Genomic DNA, 22,685 nt, shown 5'->3' on the forward strand with positions numbered 1-22,685 from the left:
TTTTTTGTTTGTTTTTTGTTTGGGTGTTGTAGCAAGGGCACTTGTTACAGAATTTATTTTCATATCGTAAAGAAAGAAGAAAATAAACTCTGAGATGAGCAGCTACATGCCATCAAAGTTAAATTTCCCTACAGATTTAACTAAAGTTTCAGTGATCATGTTTAAAGAAAGATTTTGTATTGGTTGAATTGCCAAAGCACTTCTTCAAATACAACATCTTAAATAATCAAGGCTAAATGATCAAAATTGCATAATGAAGTTTTCCTCTCAAATGAGGACTTGTATGGTTGAATTCATAATGGCACAAGACAAGAACTGTTGTGGTTTAGTCTTGTGATCTAGTTTTTATAAACAGGTTGTATTCTCCTCAAAAGTGAGAATATAGCATACATACAGTTGTGGGAATAAAGATAGCCTAAAAGAAACTTGAGCTTTTACAGGACAACTCACTTTGTTAAAGAACATCAATTTTTAAGAACTCTATTCATTTAAATCCTCTGCAGTTTGTTTCAAGAATATCATATTGTTTTTGTTTAAAGAACACTGACTTATTTGGTTTAGTTTTCAAGTGGTATAGACAGTTTGGACACGTAAGTATTTCAAAAGTACTCAAGTTTGTAGGTCATTTTAGACCATTAAATAGACATAAAAAGACTCTAAATTTCTGTTATGTGAAGCTTTATGTCTCTACGTAATTTGAGGTTAATCAAACTAATAAAGAAATTGTGTGAATTTATTTAAAGTAGTACATCTTAAAAGTGGTATGATATTATATCGAAGTATACTAATTAATAACTACATGTTTTAAAGTTATAAGGCATGGTGTAGTCGGTTCGAGAGCAACCAAGTCGTGAGTGTTTTGCCCAAGTGGGAGAAATGATGTATAGTTTTTGGACTTCACACTCACTGCTCATTTAGTTTCATTCACCAAAAGTTTTTCAAGTTGAGCCAGTGCCCTAGTTTGTAAGATCATAAAGTTTTACTCCCCAAAAGGTTGAGCTATAGCCTAAAGTTAATTACAGCCCATTTTGCATGCTCACAAAGTTTTATTCACACATCAAATTAAGAAATTCAAGTGAAGCCATAGCCTAAGGTTAATTGCAGTTTTGAGTTTTATTTTTGGTTTTGGTATATTTTACAGTATTAATATGGTTTTGGTATATGTTTTTGGACGAACATATACAACAAGTATGTCTAGTTAACGTGTTCATATAGAACAACAAGTATGTCTAGTTATGTTTTTGTAAAGAAAAGTAGCAATAAGAAGACCTGTTTGGGTTACAAATTTTCCAAGTCGCTTCCACTTGCGCGTTTTTTGAACAAGCTGGTCAGCGGGGGAAAATATGGAGAAGACTCAGACTTTTGTTTAGCCTCAGCTCTCAGTCCTCGTCTTCCTACAGTCCAGTAACTGTGCTGACCCAATGGGTCCCACAAATTTTGAGTTTCCTCTCTCTTTCTCCCATAAATTTCCATTCCCCAAAACGGCCATAAACCCCAGCAATATGTTGTTTTCCTTAACCCCTCTCTGTGTTTCTAAAACTCTGTTTTCAATTGCTTACAAATTTAGTCCAAGGTCTGACGCACAGCTGAAATGGCCAGGTACTTGTTTTTCTTCTTCTTTTCCTTCTCTTTCTCTTTTTATCCTATGATTTTGTCTGAACTATCCTCAAACCAAAAAACCACTATGATCAATCTCTCCAAGAGTCTAAATGTCACTAATATTTCATGGGATATCAACAAAGAGCCAAACCCATGTTTGTGGAAAGGAGTTGGGTGCAACTCCCCCTCCAATTCATCTGTTATCCAAATTTCCTTATCTTGGGTTTCTCTATCTTCCTCAGATTTTCTGCCCCTTGTTTGCCAGATTGAGTCCTTGCAGATTCTTGATGTTTCAGACAACCATCTGAGAAAAATCCCATCTGGGTTTCTCTCAGATTGTGGAAAACTTGATGGGCTAAGGCTACTCAATTTTAGCTATAACAATTTGGGGGGTTCTTTGCCTGTATTTGTTGGTTTTGCTGGGTTGGAGTTCTTAGACTTGTCTCATAATAACTTGAGTGGAGCCATTGATTTAGAGTTAGATGGGTTAGTTGGGCTCAAAAGCTTGAACCTTAGCTTGAACCATTTCACTGGCTCTGTTCCTACCCGTCTTGGAAAATCCAAGGTCTTGAAGGAGCTTCAGCTTTCTATGAATAAGTTTCATGGCATAATCCCTGTTGATATTGTGGGCTACCGCAATTTGACTCTGATTGATTTTAGTGTAAATAATATTTATGGGTCTGTTCCTGATGGAGTTGGAGAGCTCTCCAAGTTGGAGGTTTTGATTCTGTCGTCCAATAATTTATCTGGCGAAATCCCACAAAGCCTTTCCAATATCACAAGCCTTACCCGTTTTGCTGCAAATTCTAACAAGTTCAACGGTCCAATTCCTGCGGGGATTGCAAAACATCTGAGAAATTTGGACCTAAGCTATAATACCTTAAGTGGGTCGATTCCATCGGACCTTTTGTCTCCATTGAATCTGCAGACCGTGGATTTGTCTAATAATAGGTTAAACGGATCGATACCGGCAGCTCTATCTCAGAGCTTGGTCAGACTGAGATTGGGAAGCAATTCACTTGATGATGTAATTCCAACTGCGGCCATTGCAGAACTCAAACGCTTAACTTACTTGGAGCTGGAAAACAATACATTGACCGGATTGATTTCTCCTGAATTGGGTTATTGCCAGAGTTTGGCGCTGTTGAATTTGGCTCAGAATCAGTTCTCTGGGTCTCTGCCAATGGAGTTGGGTAAGCTTAGCCATCTTCAAGTCTTGAAACTTGAACTTAACCTTTTGACTGGACAAATCCCAATTCAAATTGCTCAAATGTCGAAGTTGTCGATTCTGAATATCAGCTGGAATTCTCTGAATGGTTCGATACCACCTTCGGTTACAAGCTTGAAGAATCTCATTAACATGAATTTACAAGGCAACAATCTCAGTGGTTCGATACCGGAAAATATTGGCTCTATGACTTCTCTGATGGAACTCCAACTTGGAGAAAATCAGTTGAGTGGTGACATTCCAAGCATGCCAATTACTTTGCAGATTGCTTTGAATCTCAGCAGCAATCTTTTTGAAGGACATATTCCGGGAACTCTTGCCAAGCTCACGGGATTAGAAATTCTGGATCTCTCAAATAACAAATTCTCAGGTGAGATACCCACATTTTTTGGGAAGTTGAGAGCCTTGACACAGTTGATACTTTCCAACAATCAGCTCTCTGGAGAAATTCCAAAATTTGGTTCTTGGGTCTTCGTCAACACAAGTGGAAATGAGGGTTTGACCAATCCTAGTCACACAGAACCACCAAGAACTTCACCCAAATCGGAGAAGGCGAAAATGTCATGTGCTGAGATAATTTTTCTTGCAGTTGTAGCAGCTGTTTTTGCTGTCGGAGGATTCACCATCCTTGCTATATCACTATTAGGATACAAATTGGTAAAAAAAAAGAAATTGATTGCTCTTTAGGCGATGATGTGAATTCTTTTACCTATGCTTTTTACAAGAAAATGTTCTGTTATTATTTTTCACACACGTGGCGTACATTTAAGCAAAATAATGAATCTCATTCATGTCATGTCAGCGTTTTAAATAAATTTTTTTAACGGACTTGATGATAAGGATAAATGAGACGCAAAATATCAATCAATGGGCAAAGTTAATTTACACCTTGAAGAGGAGGGTGCATGGATATCAACATAGCTGTATCAAAAAACCTGTGGCTGAGGAGCTCGTGACAAGGACCTTAGTTACTACTTGTGTAATTATGTTATTGTGCAATGTTAGGTAAATTAGTTGCTTATTCTAGAAGAATCAATGCAGCAACACACAACTTGCAAATTTTAATTTACTTGTGTGAATGTAGGTAAATTAAGCCTAACAGGGTAGGAAAAGATTTTCACATTTGCATATTCAGTGAATGACAGTTTTGAATGCCATTTCCATGAACCTCATCTCCATAAGAACCACTTACAGGAATTAACTACAGGAAGTGGAAACTGGATCATTTGCTTATTGTTCTTGGAATTATGGAGTTGGACCTTGCATTGAAGACTAAAGAACCAATGCTGCCAGCAGAGGAAGCACAACTACACAGACCTAGGCTCATGAGAAATGACCTGTGCATCTAAAATAATTGGTTACAGAAAAACTATAAGGAATAGAATTAATGGCATGTTTACTAATCAGGAATTGGAATTCTCATCAGGAATTGAATTCCGCCTATAGAGAATTCCTGCGTTTATTTCACATAAGGAATTGAAAAAGTAAGCGGGGCCCACACAAAATTAGGAATTGAATTCCTGATTTTGGAGGAATTCAATTACTGAATGGGAGGTGGTATTCTAATTCATGGAGAATTCACCCATTAGGAATTCATCTTTTTTACCCATTATATCCTCACACAATTTTCAAAATTCCAAATACACCATCTACTTTAACCAAAAAATGAGGACATTTTAGTAATTAGTACCACTTATACCCCAATTCCTTATGGTTTAGTAAACAACTTCAATAGGAATTCGGAATCTAACTCCCCTTAATCCATATGGTTTAGTAAACAACTTCATTAGGAATCCGGAATCTAATTCTCCTCAATCCAACTCCTCCTCAATTCAATTCATCCTCAATTCAATTCCCCATAATTCAATTCCGGATTAGTAAACATGCCATAAGGAGAATTCAAGCTGTCTAACAGGGTGTATAAATGAATTGGCTTGATTCTAAAGATTGAAGTAACATATAGATTTTTTTAATTTTTTTTTTAATTTTTGGTGTGGGTGTTGTAGCAAGAGCACTTGTTACAGAATTTATTTTCATATCGTAAAGAAAGATAATTTCATCATTGAAGAAAATAAAATCTGAGATGAGCACCTACATGCCATCAAAGTTAAATTTCCCTAGAGATTTAACTAAAGTTTCAGTGATCATGTTTAAAGAAAGATTTTGTATTGGTTGAATTGACAAAGCACTTCTTCGAATACAACATCTTAAATATTCAAGGCTATATGATCAAAATTGCATAATGAAGTTTTCCTCTCAAACGAGGACTAGTATGGTTCAATTCATAAAGTGAGAATAAAGATGTTTTAAATGATAGCCTAAAAGAAACTTGAGCTTTTACATGACAACTCACTTTGTTAAAGAATTATCAATTTTAAGAACACTGACTTAAATCCTCTGCAGTTTGTTTCAAGAATATCATATTGTTTTTGTTTTCAAGTGGTATAGAGTACATACAGTTTGGACATGTAAGTATTTCAAAAGCACATAAGGTACATGTCAGCTACATATGAATATTGAAGTGTTAAACAAGTCCTCCAGATACTAGCAGACCAGGTCGTTTCCACTTACGCGTTTTTTGAACAAGCTGGTCAACACCCCTGTTGAGGGGGAAATTATGGAGAAGACGACGATCTACTCAGACTTTTCTTTACTCTCAGCTCTCAGTCCCTAGTCTTCTTGCAGTCTGGTAACTGAGCGGACCCAATGGGTCTGTGTGTCCCACAAATTTTAAGTTTCCTCTCTTTTTCTCCCACAAAATTCCATTCCCCAAAACGGCCATAAACCCCAGCAGTAAGTTGTTTTCCTTAAACCCTCTCTGTTTTTATATAACTCTGTTTTGCTGGGTTCTTTGCCTGTATTTGTTGGTTTTGCTGGGTTGGAGTTCTTAGACTTGTCTAATAATAGGTTGGGTGGGGCCATTGATTTAGAGTTAGATGGGTTAGTTGGGCTCAGAAGCTTGAACCTTACCTTGAACAATTTCACTGGTTCTGTTCCTACGCGTCCTGGAAAATCCAAGGTCTTGAAGGAGCTTCGGCTTACTATGAATATGTTTCATGGCATAATCCCTGTTGATATTGTGGGCTGCCGCAATTTGACTCTGATTGATTTTAGTGTAAATAATATTTCTGGGTCTGTTCCTGACAGAATTGGAGAGCTCTCCAAACTTGAGGTTTTGATTCTGTCGTCCAATAGTTTATCTGGCGAAATCCCACGAAGCCTTCGGAATATGACAAGCCTCACCCGTTTTGCTGCAAATTCTAACAATTTCAACGGTCCAATTCCTGCAGGAATTCCAAAACATCTGAGAAATTTGGACCTAAGCTATAACAGCTTAAGTGGCTCGATTCCATCGGAACTTTTGTCTCCATTGAATCTGCAGATTGTGGATTTGTCTAACAATAGATTAAACGGATCGATACCTACAGCTCTTTCTCCGAGGTTGGTCAAATTGAGATTAGGAAGCAATTCACTTGATTATGTAATTCCAACTGCGGCCATTTCAACACTCCAACACTTAACTTACTTGGAGCTGGAAAACAATACATTGACCGGATTGATTTCTCCTGAATTGGGTTATTGCCAGAGTTTGGCACTGTTGAATTTGGCTCAGAATCAGCTCTCTGGGTCTCTGCCAGTGGAGTTGGGTAACCTTAGCCATCTTCAAGTCTTGAAACTTCAATTTAACAAGTTGGCTGGTGAAATCCCAATTCAAATTGCTCAAATGTCGAAGTTGTCGACTCTAAATATCAGCTGGAATTCTCTGAATGGTTCGATACCACCTTCGGTTGCAAGCTTGAAGAATCTCATTAACATGAATTTACAAGGCAACAATCTCAGTGGTTCGACACCGGAAAATATTGGCTCCATGACTTCTCTGATGGAACTCCAACTTGGAGAAAATCAGTTGAGTGGTCGCATTCCAAGCATGCCTATTACTTTGCAGATTGCTTTGAATCTCAGCAGCAATCTCTTTGAAGGACATATTCCCGTAACTCTTGCCATGCTCACGGGATTAGAAATTCTGGATCTCTCAAATAACAAATTCTCAGGTGAGATACCCCTAGCCTTGACGCAGTTGGGAGCCTTGACACAGTTGAAACTTTCCAACAATCAGCTCTCTGGAGAAATTCCAAAATTTAGTTCTTGGGTCTTCGTCAACACAAGTGGAAATGAGGGTTTGACTAACTCCGCGACACCAAGCACGTCACCAGAATCGAAAAAGAAGGGAAAACCAGTTTCACTGACAATTGTTCTTTGGGCAGTTGCAGCAGCTGTTTTTGCTGTTGGAGGGATCGCCATCTTCCTATATCACTATTAGGATACAAATTGGTAAAATAAAAAATAAAAAAATTGATTGCTCTTTAGGCGATGATGTGAATTCTTTTACATATTGTTTTTAAAAGAAAATGTTTTGTTATTATTTTTCACACATGTGGTGTACATTTAAGTAAAATAATGAATCTCATTCATGTCATGTTAGCATTTTAAATATATATGTATTTTTTTAACGGACCAGACGATAAGGATAAAATGAGACGCAAACACTATGCCAAATTTTACTTTACACAACACCATATAGGCATCGACAAATCCAAAAACCGATGCTTTTAGTATATTAGGAATCGGTTCTATAAATAATAAGACTAAAAGTATATAAAGACATTATCACAAATTTTTTGTTTTTCCTACCGATGTTGTTGATTACTTAGCATCTATGATATAAATATACTTATGCATAAAATGGTTTTTAAAAAAATAAAAATTAAGCCGAACATTTAGCACCGACACCAAAAACAAGATTGACCGCTACAGTGATTTTTCGCTAAAAATTTTCGCTCCCTCACAAATATTTCAGACTCCCTCTTGTATATTTTTGGCCAAAAATTAAACTCCCTCTCTTCTCTCTCGCGATACCCATAGTCATATTCACTCTCTCATCCCTCTCACCTTCAGCATCTCTCTTCTTCATTGATTTCTTCTCTGTCCTCCATCTCTACCGCCATCTTCTCTATCCTCCATCTCTACCATCATCTTCTCCTAAACCCTAAAAGAGAGAGTGTAACATCCCGACCCAAATTAAAGGAATAGTGAATTAATTAATTTCAAGATTAATGAATTTACAATTTTGCCCTCGGAGTAGGGGTAATTTGGCCATTTTATTTTCAGAAGGAATTGGGGGCAGGGGGTTGTATTTTTACGTAGATCGTACCGAGATGAGTCCGTAGACACGTAGTGGGCTTGAATCGGAGTTGTAACGAGAAAGTTACGATCAAAATACCTTCAGGGGCATAATCGTAATTATTTCAAAATGGGATTTTAAATAAAAATCAGAAAACCCATTTCTCCCTCTCTCTCTCTCCCTGCGCAGAAACAGCCCCCCTCCCCTGTTACTGTTCATCCGAACGGTTTTTGCTTCGCCACCACCTCCACCGACCACCAAATCGCATGATATTAGTACCAAAACGTCAAGCTCACTTCCCTCTTCCTATACCACCGGAGATGGCCGGAAAATGCAAAAATCCGATCAGTTTCGACCCAGTTTTTGACAGAGTTTTCGCCGGCGATTTCTCCCTCCTCCGGCCACCAAACCGGTCGATTAAGGTATGCTTTTCCACCTATTTTTCATGTTCTAGCTGATGGTTGGATAGGAATTGAGCAATTTCTGCGTTGTGATGGTTAATTAAGCGATTGAAAAATCTGCCAGTTTTGACCTCCGTTTTCAGCCACTTCCGGCCACTTTTTGGGGTATGTCCAAGAACAAAAGTGGTTTCAAATTAGGGGTTTTACCTAGGGTAGGAAGCTTGGCCTGCGGTTTAGAGTTTTTCCGATCGTCGGAAATTTCTTTGGCGCGTGGGCCACGTGTTGACCTGTCACTGTGTCCTAAAATGATCTCCTGGTTCTCACGAGCGCGTAGTTACTTTCGGATTCCAATTCGGATAACGTTTGAACCCCGAACGGATTTTACATATTGTGTGATTTTCGGGTTCGATATGTTAGAACCGTTGGATCGTTTTCAATTTAATATATGTTGATCTAGGTATTCCTAGGATCGTGTAGGAATTCGCGGATCGGGAATCGGAGCCCCGGATGTTCCGATTTAAATAACTTAAAGTTTGTGTTTTACGATAATCGTTCGATCGTGCGATCGCGAGCGATCCGACCGTCCGATCTGAACCAAACTTGTAGGACGTATTTCCTAGATCTTGTGGAACCCATAGGAACTTTCGGATTGTAAAACAGAGGTCGTGGGCCCCGCTGGCCCGGTTGACCAAGTTTGGGCAGTTTGACCCCCAGTTGACCGTGAGTCTTCCGAGGTAGTTTCACTCTTCAAGGAGTACTAGAACGACCCTTTTGGACGAGTCTTGACCGTCATTTGATTTATGTGGGTCTATGAGATTATTTTTGTGGTTTTGTGATGGAAATCTTATGCCTTTGAATTTAATAGTTTATTTAAATTCTGTTTATATTTAATAGTTGAATTCTTTATTTTTGTAAAGTAATTGTGATACATGTGGGTTTGACATATTCGAGTATCTTGAGTCACATATATAATATTTGAGAAAGTACTATCTTTGATGATTATGTGTGGGGTACTTAGAATGTTAAATTTGAGTGTTATTAGCACTACCTTAGGTACCTCCCCAGTTATGGATTTTATGTTTGAGAATTTATTTTGCCCAGGCCCGTCGGAGTTTGTCCAGGCCCTTCGGAGATTTATTTTGAGGTTTATTTTGCCCAGGCTCGTCGGAGTTTGTCCAGGCCCTTCGAAGATTGATTTATTTTGCCCAGGCCCGTTGGAGTTTGTCCAAGCCTTTCGGATGATTTATTTTGCCCAGGCCAATCGGAGTTTGTCCAGGCCCTTCGGGGATTGATTTATTTTGCCCAGGCCCGTCGGAGTTTGTCCAAGCCTTTCGGATGATTTATTTTGCCCAGGCTCGTCAGAGTTTGTCCAGGCCCTTCGGATGTCTTCTTAATACGATGCCTTGGGAAAATTGAATTAAGGAAGGGAATATTATTTTTATAATATTTATATAAGGATTACGAACTCCACCATCATACGTACCTCCCCCTTGGATGATGATACTTGGAATCAGTGGATATGGACACTGGGATACATGGAAATGGATATGTGGAAATTATGGATATGACGGAACCCAGGGCATCCTTGACGGGATGTTGCTGTAGACCTTTGATTGGGTAGTCTACGAGCGTAGGACTATTTTCAAACGTACGGGTCTTGATTCTTCGTCCGTACGGGCTGGTTAGAGTATCAGTCCCCCAATTGGACAACTCATCCCTAGCCACATGGACGTTTGAGGGCCGGATAATTGTGAGCTAGTCAACAATCCCCTGTTGGATTGTTTTCCCCAGTACATGATGTGCATCAGCATATGTACCTCCCCTTGGATACTGATATATGGAAATTGTGATATGGTCTGGATATGACGGAACCCGGGGCATCCTTGACGGGATGTTGCTGTAGACCCTTGATTGGGTAGTCTGCGCACGTAGGACTGTTTTCAGACGTACGGGTCTTGATTCTTCGTCCGTACGGGCTGGTTAGAGTATCAGTCCCTCAGTTGGACGACTCATCCCTAGCCACATGGACGTTTGAGGGCCGGATAATTGTGAGCTAGTCAACAATCCCCTGTTGGATTGTTTTCCCCCAGTACATGATGATGGTGAGAGGTGGGTGTTATACACACACACACACACACACACACACACACACACACATATATATATATATATATATATATATATATATATATATACTCATTTATAGGCATACATATTACGTATATGTGTATGTGGTTTTGATTTGGGTTAAGATCAATGAGATTGTGCTTTGTGAGCACTCTGTACATGCATGAATGTGTAAGCCCTGGATTGGGGAGTGTTGTACTGCAACATACGCCTTGGATAGGGTATGGTTGCAGGAATGAACTGATATAAAGGGATGAAATCGATAATGTGTTCATTGTGTTTTGTCGGAATGGGAGTAGTGATAAATCTAAAATGTATTGTTGGTTCTGCTTTAAATAAATGTATATTATCGGAGTTGTGACTGGTGAGATGAGAACTACGTGTGGCTTGATCCCTTGTCCAAGGGTACGTAGGCAGCCTGGAGTCTCACCAGGTGCAGCCGCGGAATATTATTGCTTTTAAAAGGTTTGATCGATTCTGAATGTGTGATCGGATTTTTGTTGTGGTTAATGGATTTGAATCCGGTTTAATGATTTTTGGGAGTAATCGTATAATTGTTTGAGATCATGAATGGTTTGGTTTTGAATTATCTGAAGGCCGAAGGCCTATTATGTGATTGCATATTGTTAACTTGTGCATGCTGCTAGTTGGTGTTTTAAAATGTGTTTTATGCAGGTTGGAATTTTCGGGGAATGTTCAATTTACAGGGGAGACTCTGCCGAAATTTCGGCAGAAAGTCTTGTGCTCTTTTCCCTTAATTTGGAAAAGAGGCTAAATTTTTAGTAAGTGGGCCCAGCATTGGTGTGATATCGAAAAATTTCCACAGGATTCGTCTCGAGTTTCGAGGAATTCAAGGCGGGTCCTGTCAGAGAGCCATAGGCATCCTCCTCGTCGTCGAGAAGAGCCATCAGAGTCCCTGTTGGTAAAAATATAAAGGTAATTGTTATATTTACATAATTTCAAAAATAAAACTTCACTATAAATTTGAAATAAATACAAGAAAATAACGACAAGGAAAATGTTAAGAAAACTTTATAGATGATCGAGTCTAGAACTTGGTTCTATCTCCTTAAGACGAAATTGCCTCCTCATAGGTGCTTTTAGGATTTGCTTGGCAAACGTCTCCCATGATACAACGATCGACTTCTTGTTGAAGTAGCACTACAATCCCCAAGAAAACCAAACTCAAACTTGTGTATGAATTCTCTCTTACTAACTCACTATATTTCTGAAAATATAATGCTATGAATGCTCTAAAAACTACTATTGTTGGATGACAATTGGATGAATGAAATGTTGTAGGACCTTCTCTATTTATAGGCAACAAGGCCTTTGTTCAAAAAAGATGTGATTGAAAAAATGTGTCTTTTCATGTTGCATCCATAAGCCAAGAAGTGCAATGTTTCAATTTCCAAGAAACAATTCAACTTTTCAAATAAAGTATTATTATCTTTTGGCTTATTTACTGTAGTACCCCCTGAAACTTCGGCCAAATCTCACTTTACCCCTCCAAAGTTAAAATGACCCACTTAACCCCATTGACCGTGGTTTCGTGTTCCACTTTACCCCCCACTGTTAACTCTGTTAAAAAGTTATGTTAAAACGCTGATGTGGCACAAATAGGACCCACTCTTGTATGCCATGTGTAAAAAATAATAAAATATTTTATTTTAATAAATATAACAAATAGGAAAAAAAAAGTTAAGAAAATTATTACTTCTTTCCCCTCCCCTTCTCTCTTCTTTCCCTCTCTTTCTCTGTACTTGACCCCTTCCCCAACAACTCCTCCATATCTCTCTTTATCTCTCCCTTTTTCTTTCTCTGTTCCGAGCTTCACCACCTTCACGGCAGAGACAAACCTCCTCGACTCCTGAACCTCCTTGTTCGTCTTCACGTCTTCGATCTGTCGCCTGCCTCCGACCTTGGTTCCTCCTTACCCATTTGACAAAGCAAACAGGAGGCAGATCAAAAGGGCCAAAATCATATTTTTCATTATTTTTGGGTGTTGTTTATGGGGAAATTGGTGAATTGAGTTTATGGGTTTTTGGGTTTGGGTGTGAAGAACTGAAAGATTTTGTTATTGTTGTGGATGGGGATTGAATTTGATGAGTTTTTGGGTGATTTGAGTAGGTTGTTATAGGGTGCTTGTGTGAGAGAATGGGAGTGTTTGGACACCCAAAGATAAGCCTTCAACTTTGAAAACATAATTATGCGATTTCATATTCAATATTGAAATTCACATATCCATATATTTTTTTTCATAGCTTGTGTAGGATAGATATAAAAGGAAAGAGAGCTAGAGAAATCACTGAAGAGGAGAGAGAATGAAAGAGAACCAGATAGATTCAGATGGGGAGAGAGAAAGAAAGGAAAAAAAAAAGGAATTACATTATTTTATTCCACTTTTTTGAACAAAAAAAAAAGTATTCCACTTAAGGAAAAAAAAAGTGAGCTCTACACATGACACATCAGCACTTGTTGCAAAAAGACTAAAATAGTCATGCCACATCATCAAAACTGACAGAGTTATTAACGGAGATAACGGTGGGGGGTAAAGTGGAACATGAAACCACGGTCAAGGGGGTTAAGTGGGTCATTTTAACTTTTAGGGGGTAAAGTTAGATTTGACCGAAGAACAAAAGCCTAAACTGAAAAAAGACAGAAAACCCTAAATCTGAGCATAAACCACAGCCGTGCCACCCAGGGACCACCTGTTTGGGTTACAAATTTTCCAAGTCGTTTCCACTTACGCATTTTTTGAACAAGCTGGTCAACACCCGTGTTGATGGGTAAAAAATGGAGAAGACGATCCACTCAGACTTTTGTTTACTCACAGCTCTCTTTTTGTTTTGGGTCATAACTCTCGGCCCTCAGTCCTAGTCTTCTTGCAGTCCATTAACTGAACTGACCCAATGGGCGTGGGTCCCACAAATTTTGAGTTTCCTCTATTTTTCTCCCGCAAATTTCCATTCCCCAAAACGGCCATAAACCCCAGCAATAAGTTGGTTTCCTTAAACCCTCTCTGTGTTTATAAAACTCTGTTTTCAATTGCGTTCAAATTCATAACAGAGAAATTTAGTCCAAGGTCTGATGCACAGCTGAAATGGCCAGGTACTTGTTCTTCTTCTTCTTTTCCTTCTCTTTCTCTTTTTGTCCTATGGTTTTGTCTGAACTATCCTCAAACCAAAAAACCACTATGATCAATCTCTCCAAGAGTCTAAATGTCACTAGTATTTCATGGGATATCAACAAAGAGCCAAACCCATGTTTGTGGAAAGGAGTTGGGTGCAACTCCCCCTCCAATTCATCTGTTATCCAAATTTCCTTATTTGGTGTTTCTCTATCTTCCTCAGATTTTCTGCCCCTTGTTTGCCAGATTGAGTCCTTGCAGATTCTTGATGTTTCAGACAACCATCTGAGCAAAATCCCATCTGGGTTTCTCTCAGATTGTGGAAAACTTGATGGGCTAAAGCTACTCAATTTTAGCTATAACAATTTGGACGGTTCTTTGCCTGTATTTGTTGGTTTTGCTGGGTTGGAGTTCTTAGACTTGTCTCATAATAGGTTGAGTGGAGCCATTGATTTAGAGTTAGATGGGTTAGTTGGGCTCAAAAGCTTGAACCTTAGCTTGAACCGTTTCAATGGCTCTGTTCCTACCCGTCTTGGAAAATCCAAGGTTTTGAAGGAGCTTAAGCTTTCTATGAATATGTTTCATGGTATAATCCCTGTTGAAGTTGTGGGCTACCGCAATTTGACTCTGATTGATTTTAGTGTAAATGATATTTCTGGGTCTGTTCCTGATAGAATTGGAGAGCTCTCCAAGTTGGAGGTTTTGATTCTGTCGTCCAATAAATTATCTGGCGAAATCCCACAAAGCCTTTCCAATATCACAAGCCTTACCCGTTTTTTTGCAAATTCTAACAAATTCAACGGTCCAATTCCTGCGGGGATTACAAAACATCTGAGAAATTTGGACCTATGCTATAATACCTTAAGTGGGTCGATTCCATCGGACCTTTTGTCTCCATTGAATCTTCAGACTGTGGATTTGTCTAACAATAGATTAAACGGATCTATACCTACAGCTCTTTCTCCGAGCTTGGTCAGATTGAGATTGGGAAGCAATTCACTTGATTATGTAATTCCAACTGCGGCCATTGCAACACTCCAACACTTAACTTACTTGGAGCTGGAAAACAATACATTGACCGGATTGATTTCTCCTGAATTGTGTTATTGCCAGAAATTGATGCTGTTGAATTTGGCTCAGAATCAGCTCTCTGGGTCTCTGCCAATGGAGTTGGGTAAGCTTAGCCATCTTCAAGTCTTGAAACTTGAACTTAACCTTTTGACTGGACAAATCCCAATTCAAATTGCTCAAATGTCGAAGTTGTCGATTCTGAATATCAGCTGGAATTCTCTGAATGGTTCGATACCACCTTCGGTTGCAAGCTTGAAGAATCTCGTTAACATGAATTTACAAGGCAACAATCTCAATGGTTCGATACCGGAAAATATTGGCTCCATGACTTCGCTGATGGAACTCCAACTTGGAGAAAATCAGTTGAGTGGTGACATTCCAAGCATGCCAACTACTTTGCAGATTGCTTTGAATCTCAGCAGCAATCTTTTTGAAGGACATATTCCGGTTACCCTTGCCAAGCTCAAGGGATTAGAAATTCTGGATCTCTCAAATAACAAATTCTCAGGTGAGATACCCGCATTTTTTGGGCAGTTGGGAGCCTTGACGCAGTTGATACTTTCCAACAATCAGCTCTCTGGAGAAATTCCAAAATTTGGTTCTTGGGTCTTCGTCAACACAAGTGGAAATGAGGGTTTGACTAACTCTACGTCACCGGAATCGAAAAATAAGGGAAAACCAATTGCACCGTCAATTGTAGTTCTTGCAGTTGTAGCAGCTTTTTTTGCTGGTGTATGGACCCTCATTGCTGTGTCAGTCAATGGGCGAGGATAAAATGCGATGCAAATTTTCAGTCAATGGGCAAAGTTAATTTACACCTTGAAGAGGAGGGTGCATGGATATCAACATAGCTCTATCAAAAACCTGTGGCTGAGGAGCTCGTGACAAGGACCTTAGTTCACTACTTGTGTAATTATGTTATTGTGCAATGTTAGGTAAATTAGTTGCTTATTCTAGAACAATCAATGCAGCAACACACAACTTGCAAATTTTTATTTACTTGTGTGAATGTAGGTAAATTAATAGTAACAAAGTAGGAAAAGTTAATTGAGTACCTTTCCACATCAATGTGCCCAAACAACCTACAAAAGTTCGGCTTAACTTACATACATTGTTAGACTAATTTACCAACAATATGAGGCTAAACCATTGTACCTATAATTAGAAAGCATATATATATAGCGTGAGAGCAAACCAAGAATGTTAGGCTAGTTGGTTTAGGTAGTGTGCCTGGCCCCTCGTACTCGAGTTCAACCCTGCCTCCCTGTAAATTATAGTAGTTTAGAATATCGCAATATCAAAAAGAAAAAAAAAACTTAAGGTTTGATAAATAAATAACAAAAATAATTTGGACCCAGCAAATCTCAAAATATATGGCCGGTTCAAAAGAAAAATACTTAGCTTCTTGTATGTAAGGCATCATTCCTAGAGAAGTTGTATGACATGTGTACACAATTTTTTCTTTTTGTAAGTTTAATAAATTAATTTTGTATATGTCTCGAACTGTGATTTGTTTGTAAGGAGCCAATGAATGTCCTTTCTATTAAAACAACTTTGATATTTAAAAAACTTGAGAAACAATAATGAAAGGGCTGCAAGTGGGAGAAAAAAGAAAAAAGAAAAAAGAAAAAAGGTGTCTTAAAGGTGAAAGCCAACTACTCATATAAATACCAGTTCTTACTTTGAAAGAGAAGAGTTTGGTTCTGGAGAATTAAAACCACATTTCATCCCTGTTTCTTTCCCTCCACCAGAAACCACCCACCATGCAATACCACTCTCTAAAACAACCTTCCAAACAAGTTGTGTTTTTGTATCTCTCTTTGTTTGTTTGTCTGCCTCTATCCATTTCCATTTGTAACTTCGCAGAAGATGGAGCTGCGACCAAAGGCATGTTTGTGTTTGGAAGCTCTCTGGTCGACAATGGCAACAATAACTTCTTTGAAAGCAGGGTTAAAGCCGATTATTTGCCATATGGTATTGATTTCCCAAACGGACCTTCTGGGAGATTCACAAATGGCAAAAATATCGTTGACCTTCTTGGTGACCAACTCAAGCTTCCTTCCTTCATTCCACCTTCTAAAGACCCTTCAACCAAGGGAAGTAAAATTGTTCATGGCGTCAACCATGCCTCTGGCTCTTCCGGTATATTAGATGATACCGGCTAAGTCGCGGTACGTTGAACTATATACTGATATTCGTTAATTAATCTCATCATATTACCTTCTTTTTCTTGCTTAATTATGTGTTTTCCATTTTTATTTAAACACTGGAAAATTTTAGCGGTATTAACTCATATTGCATACAATAATACAAACTCATTTTTAAGCTTTATGGCATGTTTACTAACATAGAATAGGAATGGAAAGAATAGGAGTCACCTCCATCCAAAGTCATTTTTCTTCTGATTCCAGACAGTTATAAAGTAAACACTTGAATGAGAATGTCTTGGAGTAATTCGTGCTCGCTTTGATTCATGTTCACTTCGATTCATGTTTCACTCCGATTTATATTCACTTTGATTCCGAGTTAGTAAACATGCCATTAAATCTAGAATGAATATATCCAATTTTCGTACTAGAGCTAGAATAGATATTTGTCAACTTTAAGATCGCATGTCATATGAATGTGTATCATAGATGGACTCTTTAACATATATAAATTGAAGTTTGAGCTACAACCCTCTCCATCCCAACTAATCTATCTTCATTTCATATATAACTTGTGAACGGCAACCATAGACAAATAACTCACGTGTTTCATATAATTCTTTAGAAGCATCAGCAGCATGCATGACCTGTATGACAGTATTAATGATCCCTCTTCATATCAAGTCCTTTTTCTTATTTAATTCTTCTCCATATGAAAGTTTGGCATCTCTTAAAGGTAATAAAGTAAAAACAAAATTAATTTCTAAGTATAATTAATTTAAATTTTATATGATAATCAATGAGCATTAAGCTAGTTAATATTTCAGGGCAACGATATCAATTTGAGTCAGCAATTCCGGGACTTTGAGGAGGAGACATTGCCAGAGCTAGAAGCTGAGCTGGGATGCAAAAGCTCTGAATCACTTCCAAGCTACTTGTTTGTTGTCGGAGTTGGTGGGAACGATTACATGTTCAACTACTTCGCCAGGAACTCTCATAGCCTCTCTGGTGAGGGGAAGAGTGATGACAGAGATGATGATGATGGTGGAGATCAAAACATGAATGGGAAGAGTGATGGTGAGAAGGAAGGAAGGTTGTTTAAGTCATTTTCTTTGGAAGACTATGCTTGGAGAGTGTACCATGAGCGGCTCTTTCTCAAAGACCCCTTGTATAGATACCGTTTTAATTAAGAACTTTGATAACTAGAAGAAATGCAGCATTATTGTTTTGTTTTGTTTGTTTGTTTCATTTCTTTTGGGGTTTAATATATAGTCGGTTGTTCATTGGTAATCCGTCGAATTGAAGCTTAAATGATTTGTTTAATTTGTACATCTTTTAAAATAGTGATGGATTATGGTGGAGATTAAGGACCAAGATGAAAAACTCTATGAATTGGATAGTGCCTAGTAGCAGATGTAGTTTTTAATTACAAGTTTGGATGGCTTAAGAAAAAACAATACCTGAATTTCATTTTCACTTGAGACACTGGCTAGAAAACCTTGATTTTGTAAGAACTGAAAAAATACACAATCTACCAACTTGTTAGAGGAACGAAAAAGAAGGAAAATTTCTGTCAAACTATACACAGATCAAGTTGACTTATGAGATCCTGGAAACATTCTGAACTTACTCACCTCTAAATTTTTAAAGGGCAATGGCTTTGGCTTAGGAGATGTAAGAAGCTCTTGGATATTATCACCACCTAGCACTTTTATCCTACCATCCCTGCATTCAGGGCAGAATATAGTTAACTTCAAGTTAAGAAACTCCTACCTTTTGCATATAATGCCCACTTGTTAACTTTGCGTGACAATGTGCATACTCACAGTGTTCCAATTGCCAACAGGCTTTGTGTGCGATCAAGTGCAAGAATGGATGCTGTTTACACCATAAATAACCGAGCATGTCCAGCCTTAAAACAACTAGCACCAAGGCAGACTTGCCTTCTCCCCTGCCGAAGGAAGACACTCTTCCAAGATGCCAGACACCTGCCAAGGCTCCCGACTGCTGAAGGTCCCAATTGCTGAACCTAATCTCAAGGACACGTGTCGCCACCACAGCGCTTGGACATAGTCCCACATCGGAAATCTACACAAACCTCTCATTTTCACTTCCTTATAAGTAGGGAACAATACCCTGGTAACTGGGGGGACTAAATTCTCACTCTTACTGTTACTCTGTCAAAATTACCACTTACAGCTGACTTAAGCATCGGAGAGCCTTCGGCCGGCACCACACCGGTGTCCGAAGCTTAACGACTGTTTCTTCCTCTTTGTCTTTTGCAGGGTATCTAGATACTGAAGGTCCTAGCCACCTAAACTGCTGAAGACCCAAGTCTTTACCTAAGTTGACCCTCTCCCAAAAAGAGCATCAACAGATGCAGTGGATGGTATCCCATAGTGAACCGAGACGCTTGTCTGACCCTTGCCTGAACCACATCATGCCAATAAAGAATATCAGAAAATGTTTCAGCTCAACAATTACAATTTACAATACACTTATACACACCAAAAATTTTGATCTACAGTGAGCTCTCTGTTTCTACTTCAAATTTTTTCCTTTTTCAGTGATGAAAACTCAAAATTCAGTTAGTATTCAAATTCGATCAGCGTCCATTGCAGCGCGTCAATGATTTTCACACCAAAACAATCAAAGATAAATTCAATCAATTGTTAACAAAATGAAATGTGATTAAGAAGAAAAAGAAACTAAAAAACAAATTAGCAGTGAGAAAGCAATGGAGAGAGTACCTGAGGATGTGAAGCTTCTTGTGGCGATGACTTGTTGAAGAGCTTAGCGAACATAATGATTCAACGACGAGGTTTGGTGGAGAGCCTTAGCTGTTTGTATTTCTTCCTCTGCTTTTTGGCTTAAGAAAAAAAAATAAAAATAAATTAAAGTTGTTGGTTTTGCCTTTTCTTTTTTCTCTTTCGTATCATATATTTTGGAACTGTTTTTAAAAAAAATTCATTGGAATAATTATCTGCAATGATGGAGTTCCTTAATGTGGCTTATAAGGCTCGTTTGCTTGTATTTTTTCTTCTTCTTCTTTTTTCCCTTTCTTTTTGGTCCCTCCATATACTATTATTCTTTTGTATCTTTTTAGTTTTCAACATACCGGAGAATGCAAGAGGCATACTTGTATATGAAATGTGAAAGCTTAATGAAAATGTCTTATTTTAGCCCCAAACAAAATCATGTTAAACTGCATATGATATGATTTTAGCCCAAGACTTCACTCCCTATAAAAGGCCAATTAACCCAATATCTCAAAAGGAGGGAGAAAATCAGGTACAATTTTATTCTAGCTCTCCTGATTATACTCTTACTAACTTGAGCGTCGGAGTGTTTTCTTACGGTAACCCCTCCCCCCTTATGGATGGCAATTGAAATGGCATCCGGCTTCTCAACATGGAAATCAAATTACTTGTTGAAAAACTCGAAATTTTCGGCTCCAACTGTTGGCGCCGTATGTGAAAACCATAAAAAAACCATATTGAGGAGCAATGGATACTGTATAATCGAAGGCTCACCTGTGCTACAATGGGCACTCAAGTTGACTCCCCCAAACAGAGAAGAATTTCTTCACTTTCTTTTATGATTTCACGAATTGACATGCAATATGAGTTTTATCTCTGTACATATCTATGCCATAACACAAAGTAACAAAGGGACTGTATCATTCCTTCACGATTATGGAACTTTGCAAAAGCACTCCCTTTCCAACTCACTCCCCTTTTACCAATCACATTTCCTCCCCTTCATCAATATCATAGTCTCGGTCACCCTTGAATTAAAAGAAAAAGGAAAAGCATACATAACTCTAAACTACGGGCAATTTGGGTTTGGATTTAGGGTGAATTCAATTGTGTAGAGCATGGGGTTTCGGTTTTGGGTGAATTCAATTGTGAGAGAAAAAACGACGGGCAATTTGGGATTAGGGTGTGTTGTGAGAGAATGAAAGAAGGGTGAATATATATATTTTTTTGGTTATATAGTACAAGTCATAGTCTAAACTCTAAACTACAGAGGAGGGGGGTTACCACTGTTATTTTCATTGTCAATTTTATCATTGCAGTTTTCAATTTGGAGCAATTCAATGAATCTGGTTGTTTTGTGATGCCGAAACTTCATCGTAGCTCCCTTGTGCTGCAAAAACTCGATAAGATTATGATTTACAAATGATTAAGCTTTTGCAATGATCTTTTCCTTGCATATGCTCTCCCCTAATCCATGTTTATAATGTCTCAGACCTAACTGCCTTTCTCAGATCTCACTGTCTCTCCTGCTCTGGAAGCTTAAGCTCTCTCTTCTCTATTAGATATTTGGCATTTTAGATCTAAAGCTTAAGCTTTCTTCTTTTAAAGCAGACGACAAACCTAACTGCCTCTCTCAGATCTCATTGCCTCTCTTGCTCTAGAAGCTTAAGCTCTCTCTCATCTCTTAGACCAAACTACCTCTCTTAGATCTCACTGCCTCTCTTGCTCTGGAAGCTTAAGTTCTCTCTCCTCTCTCAAACCAAACTGCCTCTCTCAGATCTCACGACCTCTTTTGCTTTGGAAGCTTAAGCTCTCGCTCCTCTCTCAGACATTTGGCTTTTTCGATCTAAGGCTTAAGCTCTCTTCTTCGAAAACAGACGACAAACCAAACTGCCTCTCTCAGATCTCGCTGCCTCTCTTGCTCTGGAAGCTTAAGCTTTCTCACCTCTCTCAGACCTAATTGCCTTTCTCAAATCTCACTGCCTCTCTTCCTCTAGAAGCTAAAGATCTTTCTCCTCTCTCAGACATTTGGCTTTTTTGATCAAAAGCTTAAGCTCTCTTCTTTGAAGGCAGACGACAAACCAAACTGCCTCTCTCAGATCACTACCTTTCTTGCTCTAGAAGCTTAAGCTCTCTCTTCTCTCTCAGACCTAACTGCCTCTCTCAGATCTCACCGTCTCTCTTACCCTGGAAGCTTATACTCTTTCTACTCTCTTAGACATTTGGCTTTTTCGATCTAAAGCTTAAGCTTTCTTCTTTGAAAGCAGACGACAAACCTAACTGCCTCTCAGATCTCACTTCCTCTCTTGCTCTAGAAGCTTAAGCTCTCTCTCCTCTCTCAGACCTAACTACCTCTACTAGATCTCACTGCATCTCTTGCTCTGGAAGCTTAAGCACTCTCTCTTCTCTCAGACATTTGGCTTTTTCGATCTAGAGCTTAAGCTTTCTTCTTTTAAAGCAGACGACAAACCTAACTGCCTCTCTCAGATCTCACTGCCTCTCTTGCTCTGGAAGCTTAAGCTCTCTCTCCTCTCTCAAACCAAACTACCTCTCTCAGATCTCACTGCCTCTCTTGCTCTGGAAGCTTAAGTTCTCTCTCCCCTCTCAAACCAAAATGCCTTTCTCAGATCTCACAGCCTCTTTTGCTCTGGAAGCTTAAGCTCTTGCTCCTCTCTCAGATATTTGGCTTTTTCGATCTAAAGCTTAAGCTCTCTTCTTTGAAAGCAGACGACAAACCTATCTGCCTCTCTTGCTTTGGAAGCTTAAGCTTTCTCTCCTCTCTCAGACCTAACTACCTTTCTCAGATCTAACTGCCTCTCTTCCTCTGGAAGATTAAGCTCTCTCTCTCCTCTCTCAGACCTAACTGCCTCTCTCAAATCTCACTGGCTCTCTTTCTCTGGATGCTTAAGCTTTCTCTCCTACCTCAGACATTTGGATTTTTCGATCTAAAGCTTAAGATTTCTTCTTTGAAAGCAGACAACAAACCTAACTGCCTTTCTCAGATTTCACTGTCTCACTTACTCTGGAAGCTTATCTCTCAT

General features: G+C 38.7%; 3 protein-coding genes and 1 pseudogene across 4 annotated transcripts; all 4 read left to right on the top strand.

Moving 5' to 3' along the window:
• Positions 1-1,482: 1,482 nt before the first annotated feature.
• Positions 1,483-3,576, top strand: LOC110744258 (uncharacterized). The gene has a single exon (XM_021944225.2). It carries the CDS (start codon positions 1,592-1,594, stop codon positions 3,512-3,514), a length of 1,923 nt encoding a protein of 640 aa, XP_021799917.2. The 5' UTR covers positions 1,483-1,591; the 3' UTR covers positions 3,515-3,576.
• A 1,957-nt stretch (positions 3,577-5,533) lies between these two features.
• Positions 5,534-7,367, top strand: LOC110744261 (uncharacterized). The gene is made up of 2 exons (XM_021944228.2): positions 5,534-5,537; positions 5,626-7,367. The coding sequence occupies exons 1-2, from the start codon at positions 5,534-5,536 to the stop codon at positions 7,146-7,148; spliced, it is 1,527 nt and encodes a 508-aa protein (XP_021799920.2). The 3' UTR covers positions 7,149-7,367.
• A 6,134-nt stretch (positions 7,368-13,501) lies between these two features.
• LOC110744262 (uncharacterized) lies at positions 13,502-15,544 on the top strand. The gene has a single exon (XM_021944229.2). It carries the CDS (start codon positions 13,641-13,643, stop codon positions 15,510-15,512), a length of 1,872 nt encoding a protein of 623 aa, XP_021799921.2. The 5' UTR covers positions 13,502-13,640; the 3' UTR covers positions 15,513-15,544.
• Positions 15,545-16,454: 910 nt separating this feature from the next.
• On the top strand, positions 16,455-18,175 carry LOC110744264 (GDSL esterase/lipase At5g08460-like; annotated as a pseudogene). Its single transcript, XR_015826580.1, has 2 exons — positions 16,455-16,909; positions 17,713-18,175. The product of XR_015826580.1 is annotated as a GDSL esterase/lipase At5g08460-like (transcript).
• Positions 18,176-22,685: the final 4,510 nt, after the last annotated feature.

This window comes from Prunus avium, chromosome 8, assembly GCF_965620075.1.
Source record: "Prunus avium chromosome 8, drPruAviu1.hap1.1, whole genome shotgun sequence".
NCBI lineage: Eukaryota > Viridiplantae > Streptophyta > Magnoliopsida > Rosales > Rosaceae > Prunus > Prunus avium.